This window comes from Mustela lutreola, chromosome 3 (assembly GCF_030435805.1).
Source record: "Mustela lutreola isolate mMusLut2 chromosome 3, mMusLut2.pri, whole genome shotgun sequence".
Taxonomy (NCBI): Eukaryota; Metazoa; Chordata; class Mammalia; order Carnivora; family Mustelidae; genus Mustela; species Mustela lutreola.
In genome coordinates this window covers 170211967-170237803 of record NC_081292.1, presented here as the reverse complement: position 1 = coordinate 170237803, position 25837 = coordinate 170211967, and the positions used below count along the sequence as shown (strand labels likewise).

General features: G+C 46.4%; 1 protein-coding gene across 1 annotated transcript in view; it reads left to right on the top strand.

Moving 5' to 3' along the window:
• Nucleotides 1–24572: 24572 nt before the first annotated feature.
• TRPM8 (transient receptor potential cation channel subfamily M member 8) overlaps nucleotides 24573–25837 on the top strand; it is a 77311-nt gene continuing 76046 nt past the window's right edge. The window contains exon 1 of the mRNA XM_059167651.1: nucleotides 24573–24689. Within this exon, the coding sequence (XP_059023634.1) occupies nucleotides 24573–24689 (117 nt within the window). The remainder of the gene's footprint in view (nucleotides 24690–25837) is intronic.

Below are 25837 nucleotides of genomic sequence, written 5' to 3'. Positions count from 1 at the left end.
GCCATCTAATCAGGACACTATCTGAGCCAGGACGCTGCCTAAGATGCCCATTGTGTCAGACCACCAATTCTTAAGAATAGCATCATCTCTGTATTCAAGGAACCTCATGGCTCCCCGCCCCCAGAAAAAAGTTGTAAAAATTCTCACTGTAACTTTCAGGGGTGGAGGGCAGGAGAAATAAGCTTCTTGTAAGGATGAGGTGATCCCAATAGCATATTCTTTCTCTCCATGCCAGTCACAGGAGAGAAAGCACATCTTGACGAGGAATCTATAGTCTGTCCCTTTAAAGACCACATTAAAGCAGCCAGTCCTAAGTGGTTTTAAGCACACAGCATCACAGGACTCGATAAATAATTGATATAAATTAATGGCCAATGAAAGAAACATATCCGCACTGATCTATAATTACTGGAAGCAACCTCATTTATTTTTCATAAAAGTGTCGTTTCATTGCCATTTTTTTCTAAAATTTAGTGTATTTAGAATTTTTAAATTGTTTTCAATAATTGCTTTCAACTGCTTTCAAATGGCTGAGCTTCTCTGTCAAAAGGGGCATCAGAGAAGCCTGTGATTTGGGTGTTCCTTTCTTATCTTCTGATCCTGCCTGACTCTCACCTGGAACGGTGGTGGAAAAGAAGGAACTCGGGATGGCCAGGAATACCTGTGGTACGCGTCAGCTGCCTGTAGCTCTGAACACAGCTCCCACCGAGCCTCGGGGGGAATGTTGTTGCTTTAGAAGTGTGTGAGAGCAGGAGCCATGTCCAGGGTTGGCCAGAGAGCAAGTTTAAAGCCCAACCAACAGACGGTTCCATTGGGTCCAGTGTAGACATATGATTTCACAATGAAATGAGCCTTTTAAGTAGTGCCGAGACTTCAGCTAGTGTTCTTAATTAACTGCACCAAAGCAGTCATTCAGACAAAACAGTAACAACCAACACCTGGACCCGACCTGGAAATTGGCTTTTGGTATTAAGAGCACGGTCTCTGGAGTTGGATACATTGCAGCTTGATTTCTGGCTCTGAGAATTGTAGCCAAACATGGGCAAATTACCTCATATTTTTGAGCCTCAATTTCCTCATCTGTGAAATGAAATAATGACGCCCACTCCATTGGGTGATTCAGAGAACAAATGAACTGAAACAGCCAAAGCTTTTGGTACAATGACTAAAAACTGGTATTTGATAATCAATCAGAGCAATTGAAATCATTCATTTTTGCGAAAACCTATCTCCAAAGTGTGCAAGTAAGGCATTGAGTGTCATCTTACGGGGCGCCCATGTGGCTTAGTCAGTTGAACCTCTGGTTCTTGGCTCAGGTCATGATGTCAGGGATATGGGATCGAGAGACCCAAGTCAGGCTCCCTGCTCAGCAGGTAGTCTTCTTGAGATTCTCTCCCTCTCCCTCCCATTCACTCTCTCTCAAATAAATAAATAAATAAATAAATAAATAAATAAATTTTTTAAAGTGTCATCTTGAAGGATAAGGGATATGGAAACTATGATCCAAGTGAATGAGACCCTTCATATGCATTATAGCTTCTCAAAGATTCTGGCTAGCTGTTCACGGACCCTATTTCCTTTTCTTCCTGGTCACACAGCTAGACTACATTCCCAGCCTCTCTTCAAGGTAGGTGTGCTCACAGGCCAGGTTCTGGCTGGTGTAATGTAGTTGGAAGCCATACTTGTCACATCTAGAGTTAGCTTCATGATTTCCCACTTCCCTTTTATCTGTTGAATTTCACAGGTGATCTTACAGAGGACTCCAGGGCCCAGTGGATTTCAAAGCCACAGAATAGTAGAGACAGGTCCTTGAACACAGTGTGGGTAGCTGCCTGCTAAATGCCCACATGTAACTTAGGCATGAGGAAGAAATACATTTTTAAAAAAACTTTTTTATTTTTTTTTCATTAATCCTCAGAATGTGCTGACAAGGGATTGCTATTACAGAAATAGTCTCGAGGCATTTTTGTGCGTGCACATGCATGCACATGTACACACACACACACACACACACACACATCATTTCATCCTCACAGAAGTCTGCTGGGGCACAGAGATATGCCCAAGGCCCATGGTTACTTCTGATTAAGTGGACCCAATCCCCAAGTCCTGTAGACTCTTGATTAAGAAGGTAAGTTTTGTATGTTGACCGGTAGATTAATGAGTCTAATTCAATATTTCTACATGCTCTAAACACATAAGACGAATCGGTGCTCAAAGATAATTAGTCCAGCTACACTGAATTCCCAGGCTCCATCTACGATAGTCAAATGGCTGCCAGGACCAAGCAACGAGATCAGTGTATAAATCAGGCTGAGCAGATGTAAGAAACCAGAGACTGAGGGAATCAGCTAAAGATGCCCAAATGGAAGATCTTAAAACACTGTACTGGCCTAAAGAGAAATATATCTGGGCTGGGTGCAGCCCACCAGCTCCCAGCTGATGACGGCTGCTCTACAACAGCTCCCCAGGTGGGCTTGTGATCTCTGCACAACCCAACCATTGAATTGTATTTGCTGATAAGAGTAACTGGCTAGAGTAGACGCATGACCTTGATCAGAGAAATCAGAAATCCAAAGATTCAATTTTGAGACTTCTATTTGTGAGTGGGAAGTGGACATTCTTTCCTTCATGTTCTTTGCACAAGAGATGATGTAGATCTAGCTGTGTGGTCATCCTAGAATCATTAGGAGAAAAACATGTCTGAGAATAAAGCCCAGGTAGAGAAATACATAGACAGAGGTGGGATCTTGGTGATGTTATCTGAGCCCCTGACCAAGCTGATCCTGAAGATGGTAGGGCCCTGTCACTTTCAGTTTCCTGAGCCAATAAATCCCATACTTACTTAAGCCACCTTGAGTTTGGGTTGGGTTTTCATTTACTTGCAGCAGAGAGTCAAACTGATGGGCTGATCTCTTTAGATAATCTGGTGAATAACATTTCTCCAAGTCTCTAATATAATAGATATGCCATGGAAGGTAGAGAAAGATCTAGCAACTTTCAAGTCTGAGTATCATTGGCTGGGCTCAGAGGTGATACTGGAATGACCAAGAGTCCCAATACACTGGTGAAAGAGAAGGTACAAAAGGAGGAGTGAAAAAGGCAGAGAGAGACAGAGACAGACAGAAAGAAGGAAATGTCCTTAACAGAAAAAGAATCAGAGCTGGAAGAAAAGTCCTCATATGCATTTCCGTTCCATTTTGCAGCCTGAATAGCATGGGCTTGTTCTTAGTTCACAATTGATGACTTTTTATGACTTGAGCCCAGGAATAGAGTTGTTTGCAAACAAGAGTCTCTCAATGAAGGAGACTTTTTTTTATTTTAAAGATTTTAAAATTTATAGTAGAGAGAGAGAGCGGGTGTGCATCTGGATGGTGGGGGGGAAGGGGCAGAGAGAGAGAGAGTCTTAAGCAGAGAATGTAAGCTGAGTTGAGAATCTGGTGCTGGGCTTGATCTCAAGACCCTGAGATCACAGCCTGAGCCAAAAACCAGAGTCGGTTGTTTAACCGAGTGCACCTCCCAGGTGCCCCAGGACTTGTGATCTTCAAATGAAGTAGGAAAGGAGCCCATGTTCTCGGGAGGTGGGAGCACAGGAAGGGAGCTTGTTGCCCCTTAGTTTCTCTTTAGAGAAATGCCATTTGGAGGAGCTCTGGTGGTGTGCTGATGAATCAATCAACCTCTATTTATTGGGCACTAGCCATACCAGGAGCCAGGCCAGGCACAAGTATTATGCTGTTGTGACCCTCTCTAAGCCTGAGCTATAGCATCACGCAGCAACTAATTTTCTATTTGTTTGTAGTTTATGAGAAAGGGAACAAGAATGCGTTGAACGTATTTGAGTCTTAAGTATTTTATCTTGTTCTAGGATTAAGAAAAAGTTAGGGGCCAAAAAAGCAAAAACAGCTGCCAATGCATCTGTAGTTCCCAGGACTCCACGTCAATGTGTGACCAGTCCTGGTTGTTGTCAGAGTTGGGACTTTCTTTGTGTGAAGACTGAAGATGTATACGTTAGTGTTGATCCTCCGTCCATAGCCCACAATTGATCAAAGATGACGTGTTCAAAAGGAAGTTCAAGATTTTCTTCTACTGGGTTTTGTGAAAGAAGCCAATCTAAGTAGTGATCAACATGGCGATGAAAAACAAGATGGGGGAATGTGACAGAGTGATGAGGGTAGGGATCAGGATGGGCTTTTCGAAAGAGGGGATGGTTTCTGAATGCTTACTGTGTGTCAAGTACTGTTTTAAATGCCTTACATGTATTAGCTAATGAAATCCTCACAAAATATCTATGAGGATGGTGTAATTATTACCTCCCTTTTACAAATGGGAAAAATGGACATAGAGAGGTCAATTAACTTGCCCAAGTTCACAAAGGTGGAATGGTGGAGCTGGGGTTTTCACCTGGGCAGACCCCTTCTGGAGCCAGAGCTCTTAGCTTCTGCTCTAGGCATCCTTAAAGCAGCTGCGGGCTAGGAAACCTGGGGGAAGAGAGTTCTAGATGTAGCAAATGGAACCTGTCAATGGCCTCAGTAGGAACAGGAGGGAGGACGCTGGGAGGGGAGGTTGACAGATTGCTGTGGGCCCCCTGTATGGACATGATTTTATCCTGGCTACAGTGAGAAACCACCTGAAGTTTCTACAATGGGGACTGATGCAATCTGATAGGGGCTTTGAGGAGATGGCTTGGGAAGAGGGGTGGAGCCCAAGTAGAAGAGGACAAGCCAGCTAGACACCATATTGGCTTCCAGGAAAGGGACAGTGGTGCTGTGGGTGGTGGAGGTAGCAGCAGTGACCAGAGGAATGGTTGGGTTTGGGGTATACCGAAATGGGACTGGGAGCAGACCTCACAGGAGCTACTGATGGATTGGGTCATATGGGAAGAGAGAACCAACAACAGCTCCGGGGTGGTGGGTGACAGTCATCAGCCATCCTGGGGGAGGCACAGGTTAGGGATGGGGCTCTGAGACTCAAGCACTCTGATTGGGACAGGTAAGTCTGAGACGTTTACTAGACACGGAAGTGAGACATCAAGCAGACTCCTTGGAAATTCCTAAAAACTTAATGTGTCCCCAAAAGAGTATGGCTGAAGAGGGCAGTTGAACAGCTTTGCCTTTCTTGGAGTTTTATTAGGGGTAACCTGCCTCAGTGTGCCTCTTATCTGAGTAAGGAGTATGTGTGTGTATGTGTGTATCTGTGTTGATGTCTGTGTGTACGCGTGTTGGTGTGTGTATGTGTGGTGTTCCTATAGTACAGAAGTTACACAAGAGGACCCTCGAAACAGACAGGTTGAATTTCAAACCTCACTCTACCACTTGCTAGTTACGTAACTTTGGGCAAGTTTACTTACCCTGTCTGTGCCTCAGTTATACTCTCTGTAAAATGGGGCTGATGATACTGGTGGCACCTACCTCTGATTTCTTGGGAGGTTCCGTGATTCAACCCGTAGAAAACACTTAGAACCATGCTTGGCAAAGAACAGTTGCTCAATAACGACAGCCTATGTCCCAGGGGCATGTGGACACATGCTCATGACCGAAGGGACTTTATGATGGCACACTTGTTAAAAATAGGACTACCTTATTGGGTGAATGGTCCAATGCTTTCCATGTTGAGCTATTATCATTATAGGAAGGATCTAAGGTAAGAAGCTTAAGGGAAAGCCTGTCCTTGGTGTCTGGATGGAATGCCTCAGTGAAACAGACCAGAATCCCGCCCTTCATTCCATACCACTATTTTTATTGAACTGCTCTCCTCATGTGTTGGGCTTTGTCTTCAGCATGTCTGAATCGGCAGCCCCCAGCCCAGAGCCTGGCAGCCAGCCACTCTGCCCTGATGAGTGGGGACGGGACTTCTAGGGCCCAGCATGCTGTGGTGCCCACTCTCCCCTTGGAAAACATCTTTCTGAACGTCAGGTGACTTTTGGGGCAAATGCTCAGTTATCATCTGGGGTCTTTTGGCTATTTTTGTTTCTGACATTTGAACCTTTTTCCACTCAGGGCCCACTCTGGGGGATGGCAATACTTCTAATAATCCTAATTGTCCACCACTTTTCACTCTGTCTTTCCATTATCCTCCATCGTCCACAGCCACCGCGTGCTTTTAAGCAGCGCTTAAGCATCCTTCCTGTCTTGGGGTGGGTTTCTCAGCCCCCAGAGCAGAAGGAAGGTGGAATGGTTCTTCTAAACCAAGTGGGTCTGCTGCTCTTCCCAGGCCGCTCGTGACCACATAAAAGTGGTCAGAAATCACTCAGAACTTATTTTGTCTCCTTCAAGCAAAGTTTTGGTAATTTGGATAAAAGGGAAGAAATGGGCTCTTATTGCCTTGAGCTCTAAAATGGGACAGAGCAAGGTCATATAGGTCACGTTGACTACTATGTGAATTTGCAATATGCAAAGTAGCCGAATTTTCTCTGACCCTGGGGAGCTGAAGCACACTGGCGCTGGAGTCAAGGAGAAAGTAGTTCCTCAAAAGACTCACACCCCCCCCCCCCCCACTGTTGGCTTTGTCTGTTTGAATTGCAGCTTTTTCAAAGCGTTTTCTGCTGAGGCTCTTTGAAATGATCTACTTGAAGTCTCAAATCCTCTTGCTAATTCCTTGTTTGTCAGTGTCAGGGGCAAGCTTGTCTGAGAGTCAGGGAATGTTGTGCCTGTGGCCAGAGGGTACACAGCCTCGTGCATACTCCCTGATGTTTACTCCCCTCGTACTGCCTGAGCTGAGAGCTTTACAGGTGGTGGTATTACAGGTGAGGCTCAGAGAGGTCAGGGACCTTGCCCAAGGTTTTCCTGGAGCCTGGACTGCAGTCCAGATCTGTCTTCCAGGGACAGAGCGCTCAGTGCCTATGGTATTTTCACCTTATTCTGAGCCACTGCTCAAAAAGCTTAAGGCGGGTGCCTGGGTCACTCAATTGGTTAAGCAACAGACTTTGGCTCGGGTCATGATCCTGGAGTCACAGGATAGAGTCCTGCACTGGGCTCCCTGCTCAGCAGGGAGTCTGTTTCTCCCTCTGGTCCTCCACTTTTGCACTCTCTCTCAAATAAATAAATGAAATCTTAAAAAAAAAAATAAAGAAAAGCATAAGGCAAGTTGTCACCTTTGACAACATGTGGCAGAAGGAACCCAAGCTTTGGAGAAAGGAGCCAGTGTTGACCTTTTCCTTCCCCTGTGGACAGTGAACCATGGGGGCGGGGGAGGGGGTGTCATGGAGCGTGGCCACCTCTGCCCATGCCTTTCCCCCAGGGCAACACCAGCCACGCCCCTCCCATCAGGCTGAGTTTCTGCCTAGTTTCTGCTGAACAACAGGACAGCATTTCTTCTGATGGCCCCTGTTTTTTCAGAGCCCAGCTTGTCCATTTTGATACTCTGCAGATTCCTCAGACCCACCCAGAGATCCCAGTTCAATTCAAGAGGTCTAGAGTGGGGCTCGGAGCATCATTTCCCACCCGTGCTCCTGAAATATGGATGCAGGGGGTCACGGGCCACCCACTGAGAGAGAGCAGTGGAAACATGTGGGGCTCAGTCCCCATAGTGGCGTGGCAACCTCCCACCACTCTCTCAGTGGGGCCTGGGCAACAGGAAGAGAGCCTCTTTTCCCTGCCCCAACATGTGGGCACTGAGTTGGAGGGACAGACAAAATCGAAGGGAGAAAGGACATTACTAAGGCTGTTCCATCCACCTTGGTTGGTCCTTCCAGGACTCCCCTCTCCCCCAACCTGGCTACAGCCTGAGATGCAGGCATTAGGACCTCATGGGACCAAGGCACTGGGACTTGGGGCTTGAGTGGCGTGTCTCCCCCTCTCCCCCCACTGTTAGCAAAGGTGGAGCTGGTGCTCAAACCCACCACTGTGGGTTCAATCCTTCAATCCTTTTGACAATTATTTTTCATTGTGGTGAAGCTCCCCTAACATAACATTTGCCATCTCAGCCGTTTCTAAGTGTGCAGGTGGGTGGCATTAAGTACATTTACCCTGGGATGGAACCTGAGCCCCAGCCATCATTCAATTCTGACATATTTGCTCACAGCACAGAAAATAGGAAAGCATAGCTGAGAATCTGGGCCTACGATTTGGCAGGGAGCGTACTGACAGGCTTTTCTCATCTGGAGGGGCAAAGAAGGGTCTGGAGGGACACGCATGGCTTGTATCATTATTCACCCGTGAAACCACTTTGAGGATACAGGTGCGTGAACACATCTCTGCAGCCGCCATTGATTTTGCTCAGAGGGACCACCTTCTGGCACCGAACGATAATGCAACCACCTAGCATTTAAAAATTCTTTAAAAAAAATCTTCACGCTTGCCTTGGCAGAAGAATCTGGGGATTTTGTTAAGACTTGGGTAAAATGGCAAATTTTCAGGTTTTATGTCTATCCCTCTCCCTATACCTGTCCTATACCTATACTCATATACCTGTACTACACCGGTATATCCACACCTGTATATCTCTCTGTCTCCACCCCTCCCTGGGCACGATGGCTCTGACTTACAGCAAGGATCCATTCACTTAAGACTTTCAAGATGTACCAAAGACATTTGACTAGAACTTGTTGAGGCCAGAAGATACTTTGTTATGGATACAAGTTTGGAATTAAGGTGAACTTTGGGACAGAACAAAGAACCTGTGGGTTTAAGAATCAGAAAAATGAATGAGAAAAGTCCACATTAGCTTAATTCATCTCACTCTGGGGGCAGGACAGGGCTACTTGGCTCCCAGCATGCTGGGAACTTCAGAGAGACATGCCGGACTGGGCAGTGTTGAAGGTGGCGGTTGGGTAGGACTGGGAGTACCACAGACTCCCATGAGGAATTGTCTGCTCTTCCCTGGTGTATCTGTGGCGGTCCTGGCTGCTCCTAGGGATGGGTTGACAACCCCCTCCACACCTAACCTCGGGTGCTCTATTAGTCTGCAAGGACTTAAGTTATAACAGAATTCCACAGACTGGGTGATTTCAATAATCAAAACTTTCCCCCTCACCATCCTGGAGTTTCCAGATTGAGTTGACAGGTTTGGTGTCTTCTGAGGCCTCTCTCCTTGGCTTAGAGATGGCTGCCTTCTCCTCTGTCCTCACGTGGTCTTCCCTGTGTGTGTGTCTGTGTCGCAGCTTCATCTCCTTATAAGGACACCAGTCATACAGGACCAGGGCCCACCCTGAAGACCTCATTTTGACTTGATTACCTCTGGAAGAAAGACCCTGACTCCAAATACATTCGGAGGGATGGGGGCGACAGACACACTTCAGCCCAGAACGGGGGCTGAATCCAGCCTTCTAGGACAAGACGCAGACGCTAGGCCCAGCTTCAAGTTTGGACCTGCCCTCTTCATTCTCAGGAGGCACTGGCTTTCCCTGGACCTCACAGGGACTGCGTCCACCTGGAGACGCTCCTCCTTGCAATACCGACCTCTCCTGTTCATGCTGTGTGTGACCTTCAGCATGGGTGTGACTCTTGCTGTCACTATTAAGGACCTACAGGGGACTGCCCATCAAATCAAATTGGAGCCCCCAGCCTTGTACTCAAAGCCCGTCTTTCTTTTAATCCCCGGAGCCATCCTTGTAGGAACTCTCCCAACCACCACCCCTCCACTCTAGTCCCCACCCCAGCCTCCTTCTTCTTTGTTTTTTTTTTTTGTTTTCTCAAGGTATTTTTTTCAACCCACAATGAAATTGTACGCCCGGTTTTGCAACCTACACCTTTCACCTGATGGCATGTATTTTGAGTCGTTCCCCATGAAATGTGCTCTAAGTCGAGAAGCTCCCTGGCTCTATAATGTGTCATCCGATGAAAGGCCATGCTCCCCTCCCCCATCTCTCATTCCCACATCGTGCTCTTCCCCCTCTGCCCCCAGCTTTCTCTCTGTCAGCTTGAGGTGGCTGCTTTGTCCGCTCCCACCGGTATTCCCGCATGCACATCATGCTGCACTTTGTACTTCTGTCAGTAATTTGCTAGCTTTCTCGTCCTTTCCAGGTCACATTCTGGTTTTCAAACTAGGGTTTAGGTTCCACCTTCTGATTTCTTGATCTCTGAAAATCCCTGGAAGGAGGCTGTGTAGACTGTAGGCTAAAGCGAGAGAGGACGGGATCCAGGGGCTCTGTCTGTGTAGATGCGTGTGGGAGGCAGGGAAGGAAACTGTAGGAATGTGGGAATTTTAGTCCCAGGATCCTCATTAAGGGTGGTTTTGAGATTTCTCAGATTCTGTCTTTGTTTCCTGCTAGACCTCTTCTCATAAGGCTTATTCACAGCGTCATTCCCAATTTTCCATAGTCCCCACTCTTCCCCATTGCCTTGCATTTGGTCCCTCCATTCCTTTTCATGACCTGCCTAACCCTCGCAGTATTTGAATTTGTGGTCTTATCGGAATTGTTTTGTTTCTCTTTGTCAAAGGGGTTTTCTCCCTTAGTTTGTTTGTTTGTTTTAAGATGTTATTTATTTATTTGACACAGAGCTGTCTCCCTTTGGACTGAACATGCTCTTTGTAGGAGCTGCTCCTCTCACTAATGGCATCTTAATCTCTCCTTTCAGATCTTTCCCCAATCCCTCTGCCTTTACGAAATTGCCCCTTGACATTTCTTATGTTTAATCTCTAACCCTTTTGCACTTGTTTGCACTGTATAATCAATTTTTATTATTTATTTGTGTATTTTTTTTAAAGAAAGATTTTATTTATTTACTTGAGAGAGAGAGAGCAGGAGCAAGGGGAGGGGCAGAGGGAGAGGGAGAAGCAGACTCCCTGCTGGGTGCAGAGCCAGACCTGGGTAGGGCTCTATCCTAGGAACCTGGGATCATGACCTGAGCCGAAGTCAGATGCTTAACCCACTGAGCCACCCAGGTGTCCCTGTATACTCGATTTTTAAATTATACTATCCTCTTTCTTCTTGCCCGTGGCATACACTTCATATATAAATACATAATAGAAAGAGTAGACAGAGTGCCTGGCTGGCTCAGTCGAGATCTAAGGCTTGTGAGTTCAAACTCCATGTTGGGTGTGGAGATTACTTAAAAATAATATTTAAAAAAAAAAAGAGAGAGGGGCACCTGGGTGGCTCAGTGGGTTAAGCCTCTGCCTTCAGCTCAGGTCATGATCTCAGGGTCCTGGAATCGAGTCCTGCATTGGGCTCTCTGCTCAACGGGGAGCCTGCTTCCTTCTCTCTCTCTCTCTCTCTCTCTCTGCCTGCCTCTCTGCCTACTTGTGATCTCTCTCTGTCAAATAAATAAATAGATTCTTAAAAAAAAAAAAAAGAGAGAGAGAGAGAGAATGAGAGAGAGAGAGAACAGCCAACACTCCAGGAGCACCATCTACAACCAAACTATTGCCATGATTATCTGTAGTACATTATTGAAAGAAAATGACAGAAAATGTCCTGCTGGTGATTGTTACTTCCTCTCTGCTAGCTGAGTGTTCATAAAGACAAAGTGTAAGGAAGGCATGGAAATATAAATTAGGCTTCCTGCCTCCCCTCACTCCCCCTGCCCAGCTAGCCCAGTGCTGAATATAAGTCAACAGGGAGAAAGTTAACAGAATCTTAAAAAAAAAAAAAAAAAAAGTTTATTAAATGTCTTCTATTTATGATTTTTTCCTAATCAATTAAGAGCTTTTAATCTGTTAATTAATCTTGTCATTACCTTCCATAGTGAGCTTTTCTTATTTCATTTGTGGTTTTTAAGATGTGCCACAAATTGTAGAAATTAAATTTTAGTGTGACTTAGTAAATACTAGGGCAAGCCAAGGGGAGGAAGTTTATGTTTACTTTATTAGCATTTAAAATGTGATGTTCTATAGTTATGCCTTCGTCATTGATATTCAATCACTGAATTGCTACTGTATGTCATGACTGTAAAAGTCTTCTCTCAGTGGCTTAAATTTTTTTGTTCCTCCTCTTGAAAGAGCCTTAGGGAGGAGGGCGGGGCTGAGGAAGCTCCGCTTATAAAAGCCTTCTTCCTCCGCAGGGAGGGGAGGCCAGCAGGATCTTTCCAGTGAAAGCAAATCCTGCCTGACAAACCTCAAATGGTATGTTACCAACTTTCGCTTTTCGTGTCTCTGTAAATGTTGCAATTGTTGTAACTTGTAGAACTGGTATGACTAGTGTGTGTTTGGCATGGACATCATTTAGATTTTCTCTGAAGATCGGAAACTAACAAGACAAAAGGTGATGTTTCTCAAAGAGCGGTTGGGATAAGCAATAAATGCTAGTTAACAGATATTTATAGTACTCGTGTGGATTTATTTAGAGACATTGGGGACTGCGCTAGGTTTTTGAATGATTTAAAATACGATTACAGTTTTTTTCCCCCCTGATTGACAGAGTCAGAAATTTCCAATAAAGAGCTTTATTAAAAAACTCACTGGCATCTGAACTCTGCAACGGACTGTCTGAAGCAATCCTATGTTCTCAAACTGATCGAGGACATCACAAAACAGGTTTTTCTTAAATCGCACTATGATGGAGCCTAAATTAGCATCAAGAAAGAATGTATTCAAATAGCCAACAGTCTTTGACAAGGAAGAAAAGTATATCTGACTTATTTTTATATACAGCTTCTGAAACATGCTAATGGCTTGGATTCTTTAGAAGCAAAAGGGAAATACTGGGGGTTGGATGGATAATTAAAGGTTTTATCTCTATTCAATTTTGAGGTCATGATTGCCAATGCGGACTTCAGAGTTAAGATTCTTAAGCAGAATACAACAAACACACTATGGTAGGGGTTTCAGTTCCTCAGTGTCTTGAGAGTGTAAAGAACGTTCTTTCAAGGTTGTAACTTTTGATTTATAATTCTTTGAAATTTGGAACAAAGTTGGTATCACCATTATTCATCTTCTTTGTCTTGCCTAAGAACTGATGTTATTCTTGGCACCTGTGAAGGCAATAGGATCCAGGCACCTAGGTCCCCAGGCTTTCTCCTTATTCTGGGGTTGGGGGGCTCTCAGCAAATACCAACTTCCAGCTCATTGCTACCAAGACTCACCTCCTGTCTCTCACCTCTCCTCTTTGGGCCAGGAGACACCAGAATCAATGACTTTCGGAGCTCCCTTGGGCTGTCACCACTGGGGTTTAACCCATCGATGCAAACTTCAAAAATGTGGCTGACGAAAATATGGCAATTAGAAAAGTGGGATAATTCCTATAAGGAAACACATCTTAGTTCTCCAGTGTGAAGGAGGTGGGGAAGGCTAGGTGAATGCTGAGCCTCGCAGGGCCGCTGTAGTTTCTATGTGCATCTCAGGCCAGAATGGGAATTGAGATTTCTCTGATGGTGTCATTTCTATCTGAAGCTTCTGCAAGTGTCCCAGTCACCATCAAAATGAATCATTGGTGGGAGCGAAGAGTGGAGATGGCCGGGGTTTGGTACGGGCCCTTTGGAGCATTCTTCCGAGCATGGATGACACAGTTCCGCTCGTTCAGTGTTTTGTAAAGAAAACTTCTCCCGTCTCCTTTACCTAATGGAGACTTAGATATACAACCTGCTTGAAAATGACATCTCAGGACCGGTTTGACTGTGGCGAGAGGCCGGTAAACCATAATCTTAAAAACTTGACACACGCCATTCTTGCATTTGAACAATGACCGAATAGATTGATTTTCGATTTTGGTTTTGTTTTTGCGATGGGCTCACAGGATACAAGAGTATTCTGTTGTGAAGGGGTGATTTCTAGGTTATTTAAAATTATTTATGAGCATCAGTAATAAAAATAATACCAGGCCAACCTTACCCCTGGCCAACAAAACCAAGTTTCTAATCCTTGATTTGAATATTAATGGTGTATTTATATAGTATGAGTGACAATCTATCTCTTCCCAAAGAAGTATTAAAGTAGCACACAATTGTTACTTACTAAACTGTTAGCTTAATGTTTAAGGACTGGGCTCTCAGGCCAGTCTGTTTGAGTCCTGTATCCTCTACTGATCTGCTGTGTGACTTTTAGGAAGTTATTTAACCTTTCTATGCCTTAGTTTCTTCATCCATCTAAGTGGAAAAATAATAATCATAGACTACACCAGAGGGCTGAGGGCTGATACCTGTTAAGAGCTGAGTTAGCACCTGGAACATAAGAGACTTTACATGAACATGACTACTATTCACTCCAGTTGTTAGGGTGCCACTCACGGCCCGATGAGATGTGTTTCATCCTCGCAGGATGAACTGTATTGCTAGTAAATTCAAGCTATGATCACAGAAACACACTGAGCCCAAACTGATGTGATATGGTCTCTGAAGCACCTCAGTCTGTGTTTTAAAAAGATCCCATTACAAGTTCTGAAGAGCTGGGATTGTATCTGGGGATGAGAGGGTTATTGGTGCTGTTGGAAGAATCTTGGGTGAGCCCAGTGGTTCTCTAAATGGGACCCCCTGACCAGCAGAACCAGCCACTTGTGGGAACTTGTCAGAGATACAGAGTCTGTGGGCCACCCCAGAGCTGATGAGAACTTTTGGGGCAAATTCAGTCTGTGCAGAGAACATGTATTTCTCTGGCTGGGTAACTGGAGATCCTGTCTGTCTTTAGGTTGGAACTGCTGTCCCTCCTGATGTGTGTGGGAGCCAGTGTCTTCGTGGTCTCTTTATGAAATTGTGACAATGTGAATAATTAAGCCAGAGTCCATTTTGGATTTAGTTGTTGCTGAGGCAATCATCATAGCAAGGTATAGGATTCCATTAATTTCATCGTTCCCCTCTGCAGTCATTGAAAGTAAGGACCATTGATAAAAATAATTGAGATATTGATAAGAACATGAAAGCAAAGATCATACACAGTTAAACCAATAAGTCCTAAACCTGGCTAGATTCTCAGGTATCTGTACCTTGGGGCCCATCACTTGGCCTACCCTGGAGTCCCTTCCCTTGAGGTTTACTTTAGTGATGCACCTTCCACTTGCCTCAGGACGTTTCAGGGACCAGGAACATAGGTTGGTGCTGCAGGCATTGCTGGCTCTATCTAGGATGTCCCCCACCATGTGGCCCCGTGTTCTTTCTACACAGTTCTTTTCCTCTTAAATTATTATTTGGAAATAAGGATAGATTCACAAGAAGTTGGGAAACTAATACCAAGAGGTCCCATGTACCCTTCACCCGTTCCCCCCAACAGCGACACCACACAGAGCTCTAGTATAATACCCACACCAGGAAACTGACATTGACATTGAGACCTTACTCCGATTTCTCACTGGTTGTATATGCACTCACTTATGTGTGTATAGTTTTATCTACTTCTAGCAGGAGTCCATTCATGTAACTGTCACCACAATCCAGCTTTGGATGGGTTCCATCACTAGAAAGATCCCCTTTTAGAGTCCCGCCCCATCCGCTCCCCTGATGCAGGCGCCCTTTGTCCCCTGGGTGATGATGTCTCAGGACGTGTGGGTTGGGTCCTGCTTGCACCTGGTCGCGTTCATGTTTTTGCCTTGGCTCCCAGCAAGGGTAGGCTGCCGTTAGTGTCTATCAGCCCTGCAGGCTGGCTTCCCCTGTGCCTGACCAGCCCCTCACAGTCACCAGCGTCACCTTCTCCTTTGACCCTCTGCTCTCGTCCTGCCTTTTCCTTCCTTGGTATTCAACAATATTTTAGTAAGTCTCTTCAAAACTTGGCACACTGAGGAAAAAATAAAAATTTAAACCGCGAAGAAAAGAAGTGGTACCCCGTGTTCTCCATTTATTACTTGTTTGCCTCCCCCACCCCACCGACCCTCGTTCTGGAACTTCTTGAAGTTGCGTGAACAGCTCCCCAACCCACTCCTCCAGTTTCCGGGTCTGCCTCTCTGCCACTCACAGATGAACTGGCTGAAGATGTAATTCCTAAATCCAGTCTTTTCCCTCGAAGAATACGAATGTGCTTCACCTTCTAGCTTGCAGAATTTCGAAACCCCCCCCCCCTTACGCCCCTCCCTCTTGTCCCTTATTTTTTTTTCTGCTGCGCTCTTTGTGTAACTTTGAGTTTATTCTTATCCTTGAATAATCTCACCAGGACACCTGTAAGCCTGTTAATTTTGCCTGGCATGAGACTCAGTGCGATTTTTTTTTTTTTTTTTTTTTTTTTAGTACCGAAGACCCCAATTCCTTCATTGGCCCAGGGAAGTAGATTGATTCTGTTGACTTTCTGACAGTCGTGCCTCCTCTGTGTGGATTATTTTCCTCTTCTGAAAGGCCTGTCGTGTACATGGCCCATCTCTATGTGTTCCCTGTGGCCGGCCACAACCAGGGAGTGGAACAGTTGCCCCAAGCAGCTCCTGTCTATGTTGGAGTGGATGGGGCAGAGCCTCATGGCTTACTCAGCCCGTGCAGTTCTTACTCTGCAAGCCGCTCAGGCCAGGGGTCACTGTGCAGGACGCCATGGGCTGGTGTCCACTGAACACCTGGGCATGTTCTCTGGCTTGACCTTGGGTCACATGATGATGCCTGAGTAGGGTGCCAGTTTTGTGCAGAAATAGGACTGGAGGCAATTCTGGAAAGCACTTCCCTGCTGGGGCCAGGAGACCTCTTTTCTGAGCATCTACCCTTCTTCTCTCTTGGTCACAACTGCCTTCATTACGCATTACAGGCCTGGGGCAACACCACTCTCCCTGGAGCCGTCCATTCCCAGGGTGGGCTGTAATCTGAGCACAGTAATAAAATGAAAACAACAAGCTTTTCAGGGCTGCAAAAAACAAAACAACAAAATAACCACACCCGAGTCTGCACATAAAAAGAGCATGAGGTCAAAGGAAAAATTATAGGTCACTGTCTAGTAAGAGTCAATAAAAATAATAGCATTTAAGAATAAGGGGGAAAAGCAAATGACTGTTGGACAGAAAGAATAAAGACGAAGCCACCCTCAGGGTTTTCCTTTACCACATCAAAAGTCTAATAAGAATGGAACAGGTTCTGCGGTGGGGGGAAATGGTTGTCAAGTTGTCCACGGGCAAAAAGACATTCACGTGAAGAAGCAGCTCCTCACATACGCTTCCTATGAGTCGCTCCACTGAAATCATTCCCAGACACTTTCTCCTGATGTGGGCAGACGGGTCCAGGGTGGACAAGACAGGTGCGGACGGACACCCACTGGGCGGGGACACCAGTGACACGTGAAGAGGGTCGAAATCATAGAGATAAAGTTAATAGGTAAATAAAAATTATTCTTGTGCATGAAAATATACAATCTAAAAAGAATAGCTTGAAAATAGCAATCTGGGCCTAAAACCCTGAATACATTGACCGTCATGGTGGGGGCGGGGGGTGGGGGGGTGGAGGGTGGCTCAGAGCGTGACCGGTAGGTAGCCGGCAGGTGAGCGACCTTGACCTAATGCTGACTTTGTGCTGTTAGAGTCTGGTTTGCTATGGGCTCTGTCACTCTTTCCTAAAGCTGCTCAGTGTTCCTCCTTAGTATTGCTGCAGAGTCTGATACCTTAAGGATCCTGCATCTGATTTTTACATGTAGGAGACCCAAGTAAAATTGAGGAGTCTTATGGCCAGTCTTGGCACAATGTCTCATTCAAAAGATACTCAGAAAAAAAAAAAAAAAGATACTCAGGCCCAACAGAGCAAGAGCATTGGAAATAAATATGAATGCAAGGGTGGTAGGCAGACTTCTGAGATGGCCCAAGGCCCCCTGCCTCCTGGTGTTCCTGCCCTTGTGTATTCCCCTCCCCCAGGATGCTGGCAGGACCCAGTAACTTGCTTCTAACAATAGGACGTGGCAAAGGTGATTTGGGATGTCACTTGTATGCTTAGGTTACATAGCCTGTGACTTTGCCTTGTGGCAGATTCTCTCTGTCGCCTTATTGGCTGGCACGCTTTGATAAAGCCAGTTGCCACGTTGAAGGACCCACAGAGCCAGGAACCACGGGTGGCATCCAGCAGCGAGATCCGGAGGACCCTCAGAACTCAACCCTGCTGACAACCACGTGAGCTTGAAGCAGGGCCTTGTCCTGTCCATACTTGAGGGGCGACCCCAGCCCCTGCTGGTACCCGGACGGCAGAGAGCCCACCTCAACCGTGCCCGGGTTCCTGACCTGCAGAAACTGTGAGATCAAACACGAGCTGTTTTTAGTACTTATATTCTGAGATCATTTCTGATAAGAGATATCTGATAGGGATGGCTGAACTCAGAAAAGCGGCCAAAAGATGCTGTTCACTTATCTCACCACAACCTTATTCACAGTGGTAGCCCTTGTGAATAGACTGCGTGCCTGGCCCTCCTCCCACAACCCTACCAACTCTCCCCGCCTCCTCCTATTTCTCCACATCTGTTCTCTTGTGATGATCTCGGGTCCTTTTGAATATTAATCTTTTCAGTTTTTCTAGGCTACTCCTCATTTTCACTCCACATGTACCCCAGGAACTGAGCCCATGAAACATGTTTCTCTGGTGGGCGAGGCAGGGGAGCAGGGGGTGATGTTGATATATACGTAATCTTTTCTGCCACTTTGCTTTCCCTGAACACCTTATGCAGTCTCTTCTTATAAAGTCCCCCCAGCCCCCACCCCAGGAATGGAAGTAAGGACAGGAACACTGATGTTGATGTCACCCAAGTCCCCAGCTGAGCTGCCGTGGGCTTGTCCCATGTGATTGTCACCATATATGGGGGGGCATTGCTGGTCAGCCACAAGTGTGGCTTTTTCTGACCTCAAGCCCTTGCTGTTTTTTTTTTTTTTCCTACCACACAGTCTTCTTTCCCTCCAAGTTAGATGATATAAATAGATGGTTCTCCATGTGTTGATTTGCATTCCTCTTGACATTACATTTTTCACTACTAAAGGCAAGTATTTTGACAAATCATTTGGTTTTGCCTGAATGTTGGTCCTTGGCCTGTGGCGTGATGCTTGAACTTTTCTGATGTGTTCGCTGACCCTGTGATTTTTGAGAACAGCACAGTGAATTGAGTGGGTGTGCGACATGAAATCACCCTCTTCAAATATGATATTAAACATGAGGGGCACTCTTACTGTCGTTTTATTGGTGGATTCTTCTTTTTAAAAATGTTTAATTTAAATTCAGTTTAACACGTATGGTATTCTTAGCTTCAGAGATAGCATGTAGTGGCTCATCAGTCATATATAACACCTGGTGCTCACTACACCATGTGCTCTCTGTAATGCCCATCCCCCGTTACACCACCCACCTCCCCCAGCCACCCTCAGTTTGTTTCCTAGAGTTAAGAGTCTCTCATTGTTTGCCTCCTTCTCTGTTTTTCCCTTATTTTATTTTTCCTCCTCTTCCCCTATGTTCATCTGTTTTGTTTCTTAAATTCCATATATGAGTGAAATCATACGGTATTCATCTTTCTCTGATTTATTTCACTCAGCATAATACTCTCCAGTTCCATCCACGTGGCTGCAAATGGCAAGATTTCATTCTTTTTGATGGCTGAGTAAAATTCCATTGTATATATATACCACATCATCTTTATCCATTCATCTGTTGAGGGGCTTCTGGGCTCTTTCCACAGTTTGACTGTTGTGGACATTGCTGCTATAAACTTTGGGGTGCATCGAATCACTGTGTTTGTGTTTTTTGAATGAATACCCAGTAGTGCAACTGCTGGGTCATAGGGTAGCTCTATTTTCAACTTTTTGAGGAATCTCCATACTGTTTTCCAGAGGGGCTGCACCAACTGGCATTCCCACCAACTATTAGGAGAAGTCCATCCACACCACGGCTCTTATTCCCTTAACTTGGCTTTCTAACTTCTAGTTGAGATTTCCATTAGTTTAGAGAAATACACTCAGAGTTAAACATAAAAGAAGGGGGTGGTCCTAGACTTGAAGCTTGTACTTTTAAGCATCATTACTCCAGTGCCCTCCAGGTGGGTGGAATGCGAGTGCCTCTTTCATGTGAATGTCAAATACTGCAAATCTGATCCACAGAAAGAAGTAGCATCCCAGTAGTCATTCTGGAGAGGCTTCAAGACTAGGCTCTTGCATATGGTGGCTATCGAATGCTATCTCGTGTTCTGTTGTGTTACAGTTTTGGAGTTATTGAATCCTATTTCTCGTTGTGTGTGAAACTCCAACTCCTGATTGTTGGGGATGGCATGAATAAATCCATCATCTTTAGAGATTGGTAAACCATCTATAAACTTATTCTTAAAAAAAAAACAAAACAAAAACTTATTCTTCCTCAAGGACAGTAACGGCTCTCTTATCCATTCCAAGAGACTGAGGCTCCGGGTGTCCCCCATCTGCCTGTGCAGGTGGGTGATGGCAGCAGGTGTGCAGAACAGACCAAATCTCTAGAGCCAAAGCTTCAGACTGCTCTTTGGCAGAAGACACCTTTCCTCAGAGGGGAACTTCCAGGACCTTGGGCACATGAATATGATGAAGGCAGGGATGCTCTCACTAATGTGGGTGGGTGGGGGTCCCTGAGCCTTTCTCAGCAAAAAGTCCCCAAGGACACCCTTTTATTTATTTTAAAAAATTATTATTATTTCTTTAGGATTTTTTTTTTTTTTAATTTTGAGAGAGAGAGAGAGAAAGAGAGAGAGAGCACATGGAGGTGAGGAGCAGAAGGACAGACTCCCCACTGAGTGTGGAGCCCAACGCAGGGCTTGATCTCATGATCCTGAGATCATGACATGAACTGAAACTGAGTCGGGGGCTTAACTGACTGAGCCACCCAGGGGCCCCTCAATTTTCATTACTAATTTTTAAAAAGGTCTATTTATTTATTTTTATATAGAGAGCAAAGGTAGGAAGAGGGAGAGGGAGAGAGAGAATCCCAAGGAGGCTCCATTCCTAGTGTGGAAGCCAAGGCTCTATCTCACTACCCTGAGATCATGACCTGAGCCGAAATCAAGAGTCAGGCGCTCAATGGACTGAACCTCCTGGGTGCCCCAAGGACCCCCTTTTAAAACCACACTCTAGACTTGGTTGTTGAGTGAAGCCCTGAACACCTGTGTGTTGTGCCCATTTCTTCTCTGGAGTGAGAGTTAGGCAGGCCAGGTGGGACGCAGGTGCTGCGGTAGGAACAACAATTAACCAGTTCCTTGTCCACAAAGGATTTCAGACAATATGATATGAGAGGGAAAAATAATCAGAGCTTTTCATCAGTATTTATTATGTTATTGCTGGCTCTCTTTTCCTTTGATCTTCAATCGGTTATCTATCTTTGATAGGGACTGTAGGAGGATCTGCCTGCCCCACAGAGCTCTTCTGTTCCACGCTATGTTATTCTTACAAGAATGGCCCTGTGCTTTTATCTATCCCTGTCTGCTAATTTTCTTCTTGCAAGATTGAAACAGGACCCAACAAATTAGCTGGTGGCCCCACCTCCCATTTGCTCCTGTGGAGGGGAGGTCTATACCGGTTTTCTACACTGGTTATCTACATGCCCTCTCAATCACCCAATGCTGAAACCCCATTACCATGGTCACTGGTTATCTTCCCCTTGCCCAGCCTCTAGATGCTTATCCTGTTTATTGAGTCTATTTTCCAGATAACATGAGCAAAGTAGTCAATTTTGGTAAATATAAAAAGTAGAAAAAAGAAAAGAATTGCTCACCATCCCACCCCCTACGTTAGCAGATAGTGGTTAGCATTTTGGTGTATTTACTGCTTGGTGCCTTCTACACATTATCCATGAGGCACTTAACCATCTGTCCTGCTGGAGCTGCCTTTCCCGTGGGCTCCGAGCCACCTTTCTAAGGAACTGAGAGGGGGAAGGACCCACTGAAGGTTCACAGCTTAGTGCTTCACCCAAGGCCCTGTCTGTGAAGCCAGAGCTCTTAATTGCCAGGATTCCCTGCTTTCTGCTTTTTCTTTTCCTACTTGCAATAAATCATTATAATTTCTTCATGCCATTGATTTATACCCCCTTCATGGCCCCACCCTTTTATTTCTTTTGGGTGAAATGTTCTATTAATGGAAATTGAGGTTATTTCTAATGGTCCCTATTACAAATAACTCAGCAATGAATAGCTTTTCAGTACAACTTTTTTGTATTTCTGACTATTTCTTTTGTCTAGGGTCCCCAAAGCCAGTGCACCTCGTCAACAATATTTCAGTCCCTTACTATACCATTGCCCAGTTGCACTGCAGGTAGTGAAATGGTTTCACACCACTCAGTCATCTGGAAGCCTCTGTCTCATTTCCCTCTTCCCAACATCAGATACTCTCATCTGAAAATACCTCCTCTCAGTGTGTCATTGTTGTTGGGCTTTAATGATAAGGGAGGCTTAGTCTGTTTTCAAGTTTACTTGTGATCTGTGTTCTCTCTAAGGTGGGTTAGGATTTTAGTCCTTAGCCTAGTTTTCTACCAGGTTTTGTATTATTCTGCCTGGTGGTATGACTTTGTTACTTTTTCTTAGCATAGGATGTATCCACTGGTTTCTCCCTAGTGTGATTTTCTTTTTCATTAAAGATTAATTCATTCATTTGAGAGAGAGAGACAGAGCATGTGAGGGGAGCGGCAGAGGGAGAGGGAGAGAAAGCATCCTCAAGCAGACTCCCTGCTGAGTGCAGAGTACAATGTGAGGCTGGATCCTGGGACCCTGAGATCATGATCTGAGCCACAGCCGAGTCGATCGCCCAGCTGACTGAGCCACCTAGATGCCCTGGGGTGTGACTTTCACTCCTTCCTCCCCTACTGGCTATGGTCCCATCTGATTTACCTGCACTTTCCCAAAGTTCCCCAGGAAGGGGAACTGTGGATCTCCTTTCACTCTCTGGGCCCTCTCCCTTGGCGTCTTCTGACCTTTACCCATGGTCCTCGGGTATCTGTCCCTTCCCCTAATGCCCCAGCTGCTCTCCACCCATGCCTTAACTCCTGACCATGTTCAGGGGACGGGTGAATGCCTTGAGCCCCTGGGATGTAAGATGTCCTAAAGAGGGACCAAATTCATAATGCACCAGCCTGAGTTGGGCTCAGGAAGGCAGCTGGAAACAAATGTCTGATGCAGGCATTTGATGAGCCAGAACAGGGCAGCTCACTGCCTGTCTCACGCAACTTGCCCATTTCTTGTTTGAAGTGTGACTGAAAAGCAAAAATACACCTTTCCCATTGCAACGAAAAAAGCAGTTTTTCATTGTGAGGCAAATGAAATCTTTTCCTGACCATTGGTGCCCTACTTAGAAGCAATTTGCTGTATGGGGATCACAGTAAATACCTTGCAGGATTGATCTGTGGTTTTACAATAATGTATGTAAAGTACCAATTAATACTCAGAGCCTCTCTTTGAAATGTCTGGGGAGAGAAGTAAAAGCACTCGTCATTTTAAACAGCCTGGACTGCTGCTCTGAGTGGGTTTCAAAAAAGGTTCCAGACTCTGTGGTATGGGAGAGTTTTGAGGCTGCCTGGGGTGGGGGCAGTTGAGACATAGAAGTCAGACCCACAGGCTGAGGTTCGGAACCTGTGGCGGAGTGGCTGGTCGAGGCCTTTCCACATCCAGGAGTTCTGGAAGGTGATGTGGAAGCAGTTTAAAAGCTGGAGGAGGACTTAGGGTTTGGGAAGGGGTGTGTTGTTTACTCATTTAAATTATTCACTCAGTAAATATTTGTACAGATCTACTCTGCACACCTTGCCAGGTCTTGGGACCTGGTGCTGAACAAGAGAGATCTGGTCCACCCACCCAGAGATCTGGTGGAGGGTGGAGGTCACGGGGACATGCCCCCACCTGGGGGTCACAGAGCACCTCCCCAGAGAAGTGGCACACGCGTGAGGCCCAGAGGATGTGAAGAAGATGAATAGACAGGGGGTCTGGGGAAGAGGGTTCCAGACAGAGGGTGTGACCCCAGGGGCCACTGAAGAGGCTGGCAAGGGAGAAGGAGGGGGGTCTGGCTCTTATATGTGCTGTGACTGGAGGGCTGTCACGAGTCGCTGAGGAAGCTTGGTACCGGAAGAGGAGACTCAGGGAAACTGGGAAGGATAATGCTTTCATCCTAGAAATGTCATGTCTAGTATGTCTGCCAGATGACACAGGCACATGGACGGAGTAGCCATTGGTGCTTTTTGTCTGCAGCCCGGGCTGAGGGTCAGAGGGCACCCTTGCAGGTTGGGATGGGAGGGTCTGGGCATCAGGAGAGCAGGGGCGGCCTGGGAAGCCACCCTGTCATGGCTGAGGCTTCTGTGTGTCCTGGGCTAATGGCCTGCTGCCAGGCCTGAGAGGGAATGGCGAGGTGTCCTTGGGGCCCAAGGGTCAGCTCCCAGTCTCAGGGTGACCTGGACACCCAGGCCCTCAGCCCCTGCCACCATGGGATGGATCAGGGCCAGGATTCTTCTCAGAGTCTGGCCCCTTTCTCTAGATGTCACAAGTCGTTGTTAGGGTTTGCTCTTTATGTTCCCTTGACTCCAAACCCCTTAAGTTGGAAGTAGCTATTGTGAAACTCCCAAGTGTGGTGGTCTACAATGTGGACCCTGCCCCAGAGAGGGGCATCTGGGCGGGGTGTGGGGGGTGTGGGCGGACCTGTGCTGTAAGGACCAGAACTTTAGCAGGTCCTGGAGGATGCGGGGAGGATGAGGCCACAAGAGCAGGGCAGGGGTGCTGTTACTGGTGGGCGTCCAGGGGTGGAGCAGGAGGTGGAAGAGACAGAGAGCATTGAGACAAGGCTGTCTGTGGAGCCCTTTTACTGTTTGCAACTCAAACTAAACCCCTGTCCCGCCCCATTCTCCACAGACAAGATGTCCTTCGAGGGGGCCAGGCTCAGCATGAGGAACAGAAGGAATGGCACACTGGACAGCACCCGGACGCTGTACTCCAGCATGTCTCGGAGCACCGACGTGTCCTACAGCGAAAGCGTGAGTCCCCAGCAGCGGTGTCGTCATGTCGGAAGGCAGTGTTCTGCCTGTGATGTTATTTGGGGACGCACACTGTTTCTTTAAAAAGATCGTACCTCAAAGTGTAGTGTTTTGTTCTGTGGCTTGTTTTGGTCACATAAGGAAGCATATTCTCTTCTGTGTTGTTTTTCCAGTATCCTTATTTTAAACGTTGTGGCCTTAAGACATTGTTACATGATGTGTTTATTAACAGGCATTCAGGCAGTTTACAATACTGAGCTGTTCACACTGGTTAATGCTTAGTGCTTGGTGTTCTTGCTTCGGGTTCAGCTGGTTCACCGCAAATGATTCTCGAATCGAAGTCCTTCTCTTCAGCTCTATGGCTGGATCTCAGTTTGGGTCCTCATTTGTTCTTGCAATAGCTTCTAATTGTTCTCCTGGGCACCTGTGTGTCCTGTTCCAAGACAGCAACTACACTGCCCTGCAGATGAGGGGAACTGCCACGATGCTTCCTCGGGGCCAGCAGGGGCCCTCTTCTTCCTGTGACCAGACTCTGTGGGGTGGGAGAGTTTTGAGGCTGCCTGGTAGGGGAGCATCTCCCCATTCCTGTCTGCTATGTTGTTGCTCAGGCACGTCCCACTGGCTTCGTGCCCATCCTGCGGGCAGATCCAATATGCTCGCTTGTTAGGATATAAAGACAGCATTCTAGTCTGATATCAAGGCCCCCCTCGTCTGCGGTGTTGGAAGTCAGAACAGTAGCTCCCTGTGGGGATGAGGAGGGAGGAGGGTTTGGGAGGGGTGCTGGGCATGTCAGTGTCTACATCTGACTGGTGGTTACAGGGGGCTGGGTGATCTGTTGGTGAGCTCTAAGACAACAAACAAGGGGCAAGCGGCCCCCGCATACTGCGTATGCAGGCAGTGCTGGTTCTCAGGTGCTGCTCCAGCATGAGCCCACCCCCAACACAGAATGCCTCCTTAGATTTTACACCTGGTCTCACCTTAGCCCTGGCTCTGCAGGAAACAAATGAAGGGCAAAGACAGTGGGGCCTCTCCTCCAGCCTCAAGCAACAAGAGGCCTCCCGGAAGACAGGAAAGGCCTTTTCCCCATTTTGCTCTTGGATTTGGGCTGTGATGCCTCTGGGAGATGGACAAGGGCTGACTTTCTCTTG